General features: G+C 39.4%; 1 protein-coding gene across 8 annotated transcripts in view; it reads right to left on the bottom strand.

The window, feature by feature from the left end:
- Nucleotides 1-13,519, bottom strand: part of SGCE (sarcoglycan epsilon) — a 71,419-nt gene that overhangs the window by 21,363 nt on the left and 36,537 nt on the right. For all 8 annotated transcript variants that reach the window (XM_027540141.1, XM_027540139.1, XM_027540143.1 and 5 more), the window contains one exon: nt 8,321-8,519. In XM_027540141.1, the coding sequence (XP_027395942.1) occupies nt 8,321-8,519 (199 nt within the window). The remainder of the gene's footprint in view (nt 1-8,320; nt 8,520-13,519) is intronic.

The raw sequence follows: 13,519 nt of genomic DNA, 5'->3' as shown, positions 1-13,519 counted from the left end.
AAGTTCAGAAAAAGTAGAAGAAACCACTGGTAAAGAATTCACAGGATTAGTGAGTAGAAATAGATTCCATTTACAGGAATATTGCTCATTCATAAAAAAGAACAAAATAATGTCATCTGCAGCAACATGGGTGGGACCTACAGACTGTCAAACTTGAATGAAGTCAAAGACAAACACGATATGGTATCACTTATACACAGAATCTAAAAAATAGTACAAATGAACTTACTAATAAAACAAATAAAGTTACAGATGTAGAGCACAAACTTATAGTTACTGGTGGGAAAGTGAAGGATGGGAGCAGGCATAAATTGGGAGACTGGAATTGACATATACACTCTACTACACAAAAAATAGATAACTAATAAGGATCTACTGCATAGAACAGGACACTCCACTCAGTACTCTGTAATGACCTATGCGGAACAAGAATCTGGAAAACAGCAGATATGCGTATATGTATAACTGACTCACTTTGCTGCATACCTGAAACTAACACAACATTCTAAATCAACTACTCTGCAATAAAAATTTTTAAAGAGAAATACATTCCATTTAGAACAACTTGTTACTCTTAAGCTTCATATAAAGCCAATTTCTATCCTCTTATTAACTGCCTTGCAAAGACCATATTTTTCCTTGATAACTGTGAAATATATTTGTAAATACAGAAATTAAATATTTCAAAAATTGTTAAAAGTCCTCTTGCTTTTACATAACATTGATTTGCATTTATAATTAGTAAGATTTTAAATTAATTCACTTCAAGATAACATAAATAGGCATAAGCATCAGTTTTGGGTGCTCTGAAATGTTTTTTTTTACCTCAAATTACAAAAGCAATATAAAAACATTACATAAAACTTGGGATATAAAAACAATTAATTTCTATTACCAAGATCATGATTTTCATTTTCCAATGTACCTTGCAGAATACTTTTCAAGTGCATATATTTTAACCTAATTGCAATCATCTCCAAACTATAATTTTGTATCCCACTTTTTCACTTAATGCATCATAAGCATTTTTCTCATAAGCATTTTTCCATATTTTATAGTCTTTGCAATTACATTTTTATAGGAATATAATTTTTAAGTGCACATGAATTTATTCATAATTATTTCAGAGCTGGCCACATAAGTTGCTTCTAATGTTTTGATGTTATAAATAATACTGTAAAGATGATCTCTGTGCATATTCTTTAACATTACTATCTTAAAAGAGATGCCTAGAAGTGGAAACATTTTTATGACAGTTGACACACACTGCCAAATTACTTTCATCTCCACTTGGACGATCCAGCAGCTTCACAAAGTTAGTATGTTCCGAACTGAGCTCATCATCACCCTATCCCACCTCCACCTGTCACCCCTTCCATCTTCTTCTCTCTCAGTGATTGGCAAGGGCAGATGCTCAAGCCCCAGTATCACTGACTCCCGTCCTTTTCCCTATCATCTGTCTCTGACATTTGCCCTGAAAGAGCTCTCGCACACACCTGTCCACTCTGTCCCTTCCCACAGCCAACACCCCAGTTCTAGTCAAGGGCGTGAAGCAGCAGCACCCTGACTATGCGCCTGGAACTCAGTCTCCCTCCCTGTCCTCAGGGCGTCTATCTGCAGCAGGAAAGATACCGGTTTAGAAACAGAAGCATTTGTATATTTGAAAGCTGCTAAGAAAGTGGTTCTTACAAGTTCTCATCACAAGAAAATAAAAACTAACTGTGAGGTAATGGATGTTATCTGAAGTTATTGTGGTGATCACTTCATAACATATACTTCTACCAAATCTTCATGCTGTGCACCTTAAACTTATCCAATGTTACATCATCAATTATAACAAAATTGGAAAAATAAACAAGTTAATTTAAAAACTGCAAACAGACTACTCCAGAGAAGTAGATATTGGATTAGACTTGTAGGTTAAAAAATAGGTATTTAGTGTTTTTTGTTTTGTACAGCCAGTAAGTTTTAACATCTTGGCTTTTTAAAAGATAAATTTGTATGAGGCCATGTGTAATAATTATAATAATTCATGCTATACATGCTAAAATATATTTTTCATAATCTGCTCTTTTCCTAGATCTTTGATATGCAGTTTTTGATTTACAGCTATTTTGACAGGCTAGCTTTTTGGTAGGCAGAAATTAAAAATTTTTATGAAGAGAAATGAGGATGATCTTTACATTTATGATCTTAGCCATGCTTTCAAACTTTCAAATATATGTAAACAGATGGCATGGCAGTGTATTATCAAGTACAAGGCTCTCAAGAAAATGTTAACAAAACACGGTGACTCACAATCTTAGGAATTGAGTACTCGAAATAAACCTTGCTCCTCTGAAGAATCCTTTTCTTCCAATTTGAACAACTCAATTTCCCTTGAGGTAAAACCCATTTACTATGGTCTTTACGCATACAAAGTGCAAAACCATGTTACAGGTAAAAAAAAGTATGTCAAAACTCTCCTGCTTTTCCAGCAACAGTCAGATAAACAGATCCAATGATTATATTCTTTACCTAGTTGTCCAAATGATGAATGTATTTTATTCGTGATTTTATGTATATAAGAGACAGAGGATGGTTTAGAGAAGAAAGTGTCCAGGTACGTTACATGCTACCTGGGAACTCTTAAAAATACATGTTGATTCTTGCCTCTGTTCACTTCTCTGTTCTGTGCATATCAGTCAGTTTAAAAATAAGATGAAAAACAAAGAAGACATAAAACTAAATAAAGCATCTAATTCAGAACAAAAAATAAAGAATAAAGGTCATTTCTAGACTCTACTTCTACTACTGTTTGTTTCTCCTCTTTACTGAAGAAGGGAAGAATGATCTTATCAACTGGCACCCAAGACTCAGACCTTTCTGGGGGATTTTGTGGGAGGCTTTTCTTGCTTGAAGAAAGGAGGCATTTGGGTTTGATCTACTCTTTTAGCTTGTGCAGTGCAGGGGGCTCAGCAGGCCTACTTGCTAAAATGAAAATGTTAACATACACGATTGTTTGCAAGGTCCCTAGTGCTACCCAAGATAAAATCCAAACAGTTCTTCCTGGAGTACGAGGTCTTAACATGGTCTGGTCTTTGCCTCTTTAGTCATTATTATTTGTGGGTCCCTGTCCCCCATTTGCACACACAAAGCAACTTTCCAAATCCACCTGGCTTCTTCCCACCTAATGGCTCTTGCTCAAGCTGCTCCCTCTGCCCAAACTCTCCTTTTATCATTTTTTGAGCTGGCTAATTTGTTCATTTCAGTTCAGTTCAGTCACTCAGTCGTGTCCGACTCTTGGCGACCCCATGGACTGCAGCACACCAGGCTTCCCTGTCCATCACCAACTCCCAGAGTTCACCCAAACTCATGTCCATTGAGTCGGGGATGCCATCCAACCATCTCATCCTCTGTCTTCCCCTTTTCCTCCCGCCTTCAATCTTTCCCAGCATCAGGGTCTTTTCAAATGAGTCAGTTCTTCACATCAGGTGGCCAAAGTATTAGAGTTTCAGCTTCAGCATCAGTCCTTCCAACGAACATTCAGGACTGGTTTCCTTTAGGATGGCTAATTTGTACTCATATTTTAAACCTCATCTCCTCTATGAACCCTCTGACATCGACCAGAAGTGGGGGAGGAGTCATCTCCATGAATACCTTAACTACGATACATACAACACTGTTTTCTAATTATCTGATTACTTCCTGGTCCCTAAGAGATGTGAGCATAGGCTATACTCTTTATTTTTTAAATTTAATTTTATTTTTAATTGGAGGATAATTACTTTATAATCTTGTGATGGTTTCTGCCATACATCAACATGAATCAACCATAGGTGTACATAGGTCCCCTCCTTCCCCATCCCATCCCTCTAGGTTGTTACAGAGCACTGGTTTTGAGTTCCCTGCATCAGACAGCAAATTCCCACTGGCTACCTATTTTACATATGGTAATGTATATGTTTCAACTGTATTCTTTAAATAACTGTACCCTAGAGAGTAATACATTATTCCCCCATAAAAAGTATTTACTAAATGCTAAACAATGGAAGAAAGAAAATAAATCTATGCCTAGAACTTAGAAGAATAGAAATTAAAGACATATAGTTACAGACATATAGATACAGAGTTGCATGGATTTTTTTAAATTGACTTATGTTTATATTTATAAAAATGGGCTTATATTGGCTTCCAATTATGTTATTAAAGGCTCAAAAAGTCCAATCTCATATCATCATTCCCTAAAAGAAAGAATAGTTGCATCAAAAATACAGGAGGCACATTATTTAAGAATAAAAGGCTATCTTATCAATCACCAACGATGGGGACTGACTGAGCAGAGCACTATAGACTGCCCCGGACCACGGCCTTGCATCAGATGAGTCTTTGGCAGCCTCTGACTTACATTTTCTTCTCCAAGTGTAACTTCTCTCTGAGCCCTTCACAGGGCAAAAAGCAGACAATTAATTAGAGTGCGGCACTCTGTGAGATTGTCTAGAGAATAAACTAGGATTCTCTGTTGCTGACTGAGGCTAGATCCACAGGCTTTGGTAACCAGAGGAAACAGTGGTAGGTTTGACAATCTCTTATGAAAAGTGAGTATATTCTTTAATCCTCACACCCCATCATTCCCTTCATAACCACCATTTACACCACATCACTCACCCTGAGTTGGCAGCTACGCCATGCTCAGACTGAAATATGAACCTGCTCCTCTTTCCACCAGCTTTATCCCAGGCTAAATGCATCCACGAGTCCTTAGTCTCTGGCTCAAACTCAAGAGCAAAAGCAGCCCTGAGACCACACCCAGAGACAGAGCACAGTTGCCCTGGGGTTATGGGTCTGGAAAGTGAAAGGGAATCTTTTCAGGAGGTTCAGCTTTCCTTTGCAGGAGCTTATTCACTCTGAAGGAAATCTTTACCATTGGTTTCTGTTAGATTTAGAAGTTTAAAAGCTGTCAGTGAGGTCTGCAGAAATGAGGGGGGAAAAATGCACATTGAGAAAGACGAGGAGCTTGGGCGCTGTAGCAGGGACTCCTGGTGACTGATATTTAATGCACTGTGGGCTGTGGAAGGGCTGGAGGCTTACTCTGAGGGTCTACTACTGAGAGCTCCTCTTGGCCATCTGCTGCGAGTTTGACTAATGTGGAAAACTTTTCAGTTAGTAAATTGTGGCTGCCATGCGTCAGAATAGGAAATAATTTAAGGAGATTTTTTAAAATCACGGACTGAAACTCACTCAAAGTATAAAGCAGAACACAGTTAGTAGGTGTTTAATACTTCTGAAGTATATTTTTAAATAAAATTTTAGAAAATAAAGTGATGCAATTCCTTTGCATCTCTGACCATAACCTTGATCTTTCCAGTATTTCATTTTTAATGACATTTATAGGCCACGTTACTTTCAAAAGAAAGTACAGAGGCAAAAAGTTTAATAAGTGGATTAGGAATCATGATGTTGTTATTCAGTCGCTAAGTCACATCCAATTCTTTTATGACCACATGGACTGCAGCCCACCAGGCACCTCTGTCCATGGGATTTCTCAGGCAAGAATACCAGAGTACATTGCCATCTCCTTCTCCAGGGAATTTTCCTGACCAGGAATTGAACCCACATCTCCTGCATTGCAGGTGAATTCTTTACTGCTGAGCCACCAGGGAAGCCCCCCGCCAAAAGTTCAACAAGTGAATTAAGAATCATGATATTCACCATTAAAAAGGAAGAAAGGCACAAGAGGTGAGTTAAGCACTGAATTTATTCTAAATTTAAGGCAAATATGGTAAAAAAAAAAAAAAACAAAACCTATTTTTGTTACCTTGACATTACATAACAACCAAAAAAAACATGCAAAATGATTTCCAGGGACAAATTTTTCTTATGCAATTATACTCAAGTAGGATCCTACTCCATTGGTGCTCATATAGGTACACTGGAGTAATAAAGTTGGCATTGGGTACAATTTATAGAAATTCTATTTTAAATGACTTACCATATGAATACTTTGCAAAGGTTGCAGCTTAACATTAAATTAAAACTCATGGAAAGCATTTCTAGTTGGGAAGGGATCTGAGACAACAGGGTCCAAATAAATGCCACGGGACTGACAACACATGCCTCCTGCTAGCAGGTGCTGGGGGTCATCAGCTAATGACTAGATTCCCAACAAGTACTTGTACAACAAGAAATTCTGTTCTTAATTTAGACTCACATGCTCAGGCCCAGCCCTAGACTCAAAAGATCCAGGATCTCTAGGGGGGATCAGAGGCCAGCAACCTAGATATATTTTTAATAAACTCTACTGGCAATTCTTAAGCTAGACACATTTGAACAGTACTGTTTTAAGTCAGAGTTTGGTTTAGAGAGGTGTTAGCTCAATTTAGTCTCTGTGCTGTGCTTAGTCACTCAGTCACGTCCAACTCTTTGTGACTGCATGGACTGGAGCCCACTAGACTCCCCTGTCCAAGAAGATTCTCCAGGCAAGAATGCTGAAGTGGGTTGCCATGCCCTCCTCCAGGGGACCTTCCTGACCCAGGGAGCGAACCCAGGTCTCCCGTGTTGCAGGCAGATTCTTTACCATCTGAGCCACCAGGAAAGCCCTTAATTTAGTCTAGTGGTGGCTAAAAGTGCCTCTGTGGGTGGCGCCTACACTACTGATTAGGGAAGGGGTGAGTCCAGAAGAAAGCACAACCATGGCAGACTCTACCAATGACTGGTTTTCCTGTTGCTTCCTCCAGCATCTTTTAGTCATTGTTTTAACAATCACTGTGGAACACATTGCTTTAAGAAACTGTTGAAAAGACTCCAGCGACTTCCCTGGCAGTTCACTGGTTAAGAATTTACCTTGCAATGCAGGGGACGTGGGTTCGATCCCTGGTGGGAGAACCAAGATTCCATATGCCATGGAGAAACTAAGTCCATGCACTCCAACTACTGAGCCCAGCACCACAGCTAGCCTGTGCACGGCAACCACAGATTCTACATGACACAGCTAAGACTCAATAGAGCCAAATCAACAAACATTTCTTTAATAGACTCCACATTTGGAGAATGTGGGAGATACTCCTGTTCATCTCCTCCTATGGTTCTACTTTAATTACTCACTGGGAAAAAGATCCAGGTTGTAACCTCTGAAGTAAAATGTTAAGCCCAGAATTCTGTTTTCAAAGAGAAAGCCAACCAGCAGACAGGCAAGAAATAAAGCAACTGTTTTTCTCCGAACACTTGCAGGTATGCTTGACTGACTTCAAAAACCCATTATTATACCATACGAGATACAACTGAATTCTGAAATTTGTGAGTTGGACTTTGCAGGTCATTGCTTATGCTTCCATCCCCTTTCTGACTACTCACTCTACCTTATCTGTGTCTATTTGGGATTTCTTCCCTTATTTCCAACAAAGTTCTCCTTTGAAGTTGCCCTTACATTTGATTCTTATTAATCCAGACATTCTGGTTAATTCCAGATGTCCTCTGTATAAATGTTACCAAGAATATGGATAAAAGAAAAGATGGAAAAGCATATGTTACGCACAATGTGATTTATTCTGTATCTCGTACTTTTATAGGATTTAGTTTTTTTTTTTTTTTAAAGCAGATCTGCCTCAATTTGCAGATTAGAAATTAAACAGTAAAATTTCATCAATGTGGGCATTCAATCTGTCATTGTGCTCGGGTATAAGTGTTTTATAACCCCTACAAGGGTGTAAGTCACATTCTATATCTGTAAGACTTGAGAATAGACAAGTCCCTTTCAAATGCATTCTCTCTTTAATCCTCACCACAACCCCAAGGTTGTTCCCATTGGAGCAGACGAGGAAGCTGAAGCCCAGAGGGGTGCAGCAGTTTGCCCAATGTCACCCAGCTTGTGAGTGACAAGGCCAGGCTTTAGGAATGGGTTTCAAATCCACCCCAGCCATCAATCATCGCCACATGGTGGAAAGAATGTTAAAGGCGAAGAAATAGTTTCCTAGAATAAAGTTACAGCAATCTGTATGTCCTTCTGCAGCTGATAACTGGGGCATCAATTTCCTTTGAAACTCAGGGCCCTAAATAATCAGCTTCTCTACAGAAGGTACAAAAAAGACTTAGCACTGTAATTTATGATGCAAGTCCTGATCTACAATTAGCTTTCAAAGGACCTGGAACATCAGATATAAAGGACCATTAACGTAACCTCTTTGTCAATACAGAAAATTGCTATTTTTTTTCCACATCTCTGCAATACCTACCGCTTATTAAAAAGAAAAATGCCACAGGCCCTCTTCCATCTACACTAAGTTTGGTAATATCACCACATTTAAAAATCCACACTTAAAGCGATGAGATGAAGTCCGCTTACCCCTCCTTCATGTCGTTGATGGGCAGTGGGACCCGGCCACCCCGGTCGAGGGCTGACGTGATGTTTATGGCGTTCAGGCGCTCGGGCTGCCACACATTTTTCACGGCCCCCAGGAAGTCTCCAAGAACCTCGCTGGCCAGCATTTCTTCTACGTTCATATTTTTAATGAAGAATTCTGCTTGATAGGGTAACGGGAAGTCTAATTTTGGTGGGAAAAGGGTATGCACACCTTTAATGAGGGAGTCTTTTGAAAGGGAAACAAAAGAACTTGAGATTTGTTGACGTGTCACAGTCCTGGCTTTGGGGAACAATATTATTCCTGACTTCAAAGGCTTTCCGAGTAACAGAGGCTATATCTTATCTAAAAACACCACATACATTTGACCCAGAATTTTATCTATGATGTAATCAAATCCAAGGGACAGCAGGGCAGTTTGCAATTATAGAAAAAAGAAACAAAGAAAGAAAAGGCAAAACGCCAAATCTCGTATCTGTCTCTAACTTGCCAGTGGCCTGCCAGCCTCCTCACCCGGCCAACGTACCCAGGTAGAAGCAGCATTTCCAGAACTGAGAAAAATATTTTGTGTTTGTCTTGTTTTAAAGTTGACAGATCTTTTTCACGTTGTTTAATCATTACAACCCTAGGCAGTGCTATTTCTATTTGAACAGAGGAGGAAGCTGAGACACAGAACAGTATCCTTTCAAATAGAGAAGATATGACAAAATACCGGGACTTGTTTGTGGGTTGCTTATATAGGATATGGAAAACCGTATTTTTAATTTGCAGTATTACTGATCTTTTTAGAGCATGCTAAAACATTACATTTAACTAAAATAAATATTGACTGCATTTTCAATAAGTACTTTGAAATCATAACTATTTCATTCTTTGGATCACTCCATAATTAGATATTCTAGAGAAATCGTAAAGTTTCTGTTGAAATTCCATATCTCACATTGTTAGAGATTTACCTAGCTTTTTTCCTCCTTAAAGTCTCATCAATAATTTCCCTCTAAAGATGCCAAAAAGAATATTTTAAGCCAACCCAATGTCCAATTCAGACTCTTGATATAAGAAACTTGAAATAAATATAATTGATTTCAGCTTCTCAAATGTTAGTCTTGAATTATAAAATGTCATTTCCTATATTCTGGCTGTTCTATTAAGACAAAGAAGAGCTTTCTTCTCGTTTAGTAATATTTCTGTAATAATAAAAGCTACTTTCAAGGGAAACAGGTGAATTACCATATTTAATACTCACAATCAGAAAGCGAGTAGGTACTTGTATTTTTCTCCATGCTTTCAGAAGAGGAAGCTAATTTTTAGATCATATGAACTTACCTCACATGATTTTTACCTGAGCTAAAAGAGACTGTGTATATAAAGTGCTCACCAGAGCTCCTAATATACAGTAAGAACTTAGAAAATATTAAACTTTAGCAATTCTTATAATAATATGCACATGTTACTTATTTGGATTCTGCCGTGAAAATTTCTGGACTATCCACAGATTTAAAGTCCCCAATAATAATTACATTATGTATTGCTGCTGTTGTTCAGTGGCACAGTTGTGTCCAACTCTGTGACCCCATGGACTGCAGCACGCCAGGCTTTCCTGTCCATCGCCAACTCCCAGAGTTTACTCAAACTCATGTCCATTGAGTCAGTGATGCCATCCAACCATCTCATCCTCTGTTGACCCCTTCTCTTGCCCTCAATCTTTCCCAGCGCCAGGGTCTTTTCCCCTCTGACTTACTATAACTCATGTACTATCTGTCCATTCTTATTTAATAAATAAAAAAATTATGTAATAACTGAAACCTCGATGACCTCATTTATTATGAAACCTCTTTAATATTAAAGGACATTTGATGCCAGAGCTGAAGTCAGGAGATATTCTGGCTCTAGAGTTTTCAGGAGAGTTTTCTGGAGTGTAGTGTCTCTAAAGATTAAGTTTTTCAAAGCCCTAATCCCAGAAGGCTTTTCACCCTTCTCCTACACTGTAATTTATTCTGCTTATGCTTTTGTTAGATTTGTTTGATGTATAGCCCATCTGTAATCTTCTAAAATATGCTGTTTATTCTCTTTGATGTAGATAAGTTTCCTGTTTTATACAGATATGTTTCCTGTTTTATATAGATAAACAGTACCTTAATCATGTTACATTTCCCCCACCCCCACCCCATACTGAGAAACAGTCATGCAGAAAAATGTCAGGAAGAACAGTTTCTTGGCAATAAATAATATTTATAAATAATACCAAGTATAGTTTGTTGAATAGGCTAGAATTCTATCATCTATTCACTTCATTTGGTGTTTTTAAATCCACTTGTCAAAAAAAGCATGCAAAACTTTTTCCTGTTTATCATCGAGGCTCCTCCTTGGAGAGCTGCTCCCTGGCCTTCCCTAATGCCTGTGACCTTCCATGGCTCCTAAAGAGGCTGGCAGCTGCCACACCCTTCCGTGGCTCCAGGCAGTATAAGCTACCCAGCCAAGTGCTCTTGCCAAGTCTCCTAGAGATGAGTCACCGGAGCTTTCTAACTTTGGGGAAATCCCGCACCTGCTATATTTGGACACCACGGAGGCCAAGGGAACAGGAGGCCAACAGAGTGGTGGCACTAAAACCTGATTTAGAGACTCACTCTACATACTCTCCTTGGGCTTCACATTGTGCGATTCCACACGACTCATTTCCCATTAGACGTCCCAGAGCAGGAGGCAGCTCCCAAACAGCAGGAGACAGAACTGAGCATGGTTATCCTGATGCTCAGCTCCCGTTACTGCATTTCCTCACCTTATCTGGGGGCCAACAGCCCACGTATAGGTCGCCCACAGACACATACCCTAATGACCACATGCATTCCAGCAAAAAGAGCAAGGAAAAATGACTGCCTGGCGGTGCACCGGTTTTCAGAGGTTTGGCCACTGCTGTTGTTCACTCAGTCGTGGCCAACTCTTTGTGACCCTTTGAATGGTAGGCACACCATTCTCCTCTGTGCTCCTCTATCTCCTGGAGTTTCCTCAAATTCATGTCCATTGAGTCTGTGAGGCCATCCAACCATCTCATTCTCTGTCCCTTCATTCTCCTCCTCCCCTCCCTCTTACTATCTAATGCAATCTAATAATCTATAAAAGGAGGCTTTCTAAACCCAGATATTCGTTCTCTCCCAACCCTAACTTAGATAAATAGCCCCTCAGGCCAACTTTCAATCCTATAGTTGACTAGCAGTCTTCCATTAGTATCTGCTTGAATATGGTTCCCACACGTCAGCATCACCTGTTAGGATATAGTCGGTGTCAACTAGACTGAGACCAGACTTGAAAAGAAAGCAGTTCAAACCACAGGCCAGGTTATTTTTCAGTTTGTTGTTGTTGTTCAGTCGCTAAGTCGTGTCCAACTCTTTGCTTGTAGGGATTCAAAATACCTTGCAAAAGACTTCTGAGTCCCTCTGAGAACATACTAGTGAGGTTAGTGGTCCAAGCCCACTGTAATATAACTAAACTGACAGATCCCCAAGGAAAAGGAACGTCACAACCATTCTTCTCATTAAGGATATTCCAATTTTACATAGACAGCTTGACAGCAAGTACCCAATTACAACTGGGTACAAAATTACAAAAGCCCCTGGGAAGTGGAAAAGTGGACAGAGAATCTTCTGTCCTGGCCAAAGGAATGGGCACTTGGACTTTCTTCTCATATATGAAAGAAACAGTGAAAGTTGCACGGTCGTGTCCAGCTCTTTGCAGTCCCATGGACTGTAACCTACCCGGCTCCTCTGTCCATGGAATTCCCCAGGCAAGAGTACTGGAGTGGGTTGCCATTTCCTTCTCCAGGGGATCTTCCCAACCCGGGGATCGAACCCAGATCTATTGCACTGCAGGCAGATTCTTTACCAACTGAGCAGCTAGGAACAGTCATTTTAAATTTTAAACTAGCACATTTGTTGTCTGCAATTAATACAGCTAAAATGCCAAAAGGAAAAACTCATGTTAAGGGGTTCAAAATCATCAAGCATCCTCCTCAATTATGTATTGCATTACATTTTCATTTCTATTGAAATTACTTTCTTTCATAGAGTGTAAAGATAACTTTAAACACAGCCTTTACTGAATTACTATGAATTCCAAATTAGTAGGCCCTGATAAAATGTGTTGTACTAGAAAACAGACGGAGAAGGCAATGGCACCCCATTCTAGTACTCTTGCCTGGAAAATCCCATGGATGGAGGAGCCTGGCGGGCTGCAGTCCATGGGGTCGTAAAGAGTCTGACGCGACTCAGTGACTTCACTTTCACTTTTCACTTTCATGCATTGGAGAAGGAAATGGCAACCCACTCCAGTGTTCTTGCCTAGAGAATCCCAGGGATGGGGGAGCCTGGTGGGCTGCCGTCTATGGGGTCGCACAGAGTCAGACATGACTGAAGCGACTTAGTAGCAGCAGCAGCAGAAAACAGAAGTAAGAATTTTCCTATTCAGGATACAGAATTGTTTTTCTGTGCTGGGATGGGGTGGGGGGAATATTGTATCAGTTCTTCTCCCATCACCCTCATAAATGATATCTGGTATAGCATCCCATGATTTAGAAATTTTAACCACTAAGTTTTTAGGGGTATGTCTTTCCCAACTGAATGCCAAAACAGCATCAGAATATGCTAAGTGTCGGAGTAACTCTTGTGTCCCTAACCTTCTAAATCCTAAGGTATCACTTAACAATTTGAGCATGTGTAATTCTAAATTGTTGATGGACTCCAACAATTACTCCAGCTAAATGATTAGCTATTTAGAAAGGAGACTGTGACCCAAATGATGACCCAAATGATGGTTTATTTCCATTAACATTTCTTTATCATCAACACAACTAGACTACAAGCTATGATAGGTTTTAAAATAAAATCATACCAATGATGAATTCTATGACCAGCCTTACGTCAAGCACATTTTGAGCCTTAAATGATCGCTTCCTTACCTCAGAGTTACAAGAGGAATGGTATTAGTCCCGCTGAACAGATGATTCAACCAAGGCCTGGAGAAATAAGTGGCTTCTATATTTGGCTCCCTGTCCTGAGGTTTTCAGCACCAAAACAAGTCATGATATTTTGTCATGAATTTTATTGCTTGTTTTCTTTTCTACATTTTACTATTTCATTAGGTATGGTAGGTATGTGGAGCTTTAAAATCCTGAACTAGATTTTATATAC

The sequence above is a fragment of the Bos indicus x Bos taurus genome, chromosome 4, assembly GCF_003369695.1.
Source record: "Bos indicus x Bos taurus breed Angus x Brahman F1 hybrid chromosome 4, Bos_hybrid_MaternalHap_v2.0, whole genome shotgun sequence".
Lineage (NCBI taxonomy): Eukaryota > Metazoa > Chordata > Mammalia > Artiodactyla > Bovidae > Bos > Bos indicus x Bos taurus.
This window is presented reverse-complemented; position numbering and strand designations above follow the sequence as displayed.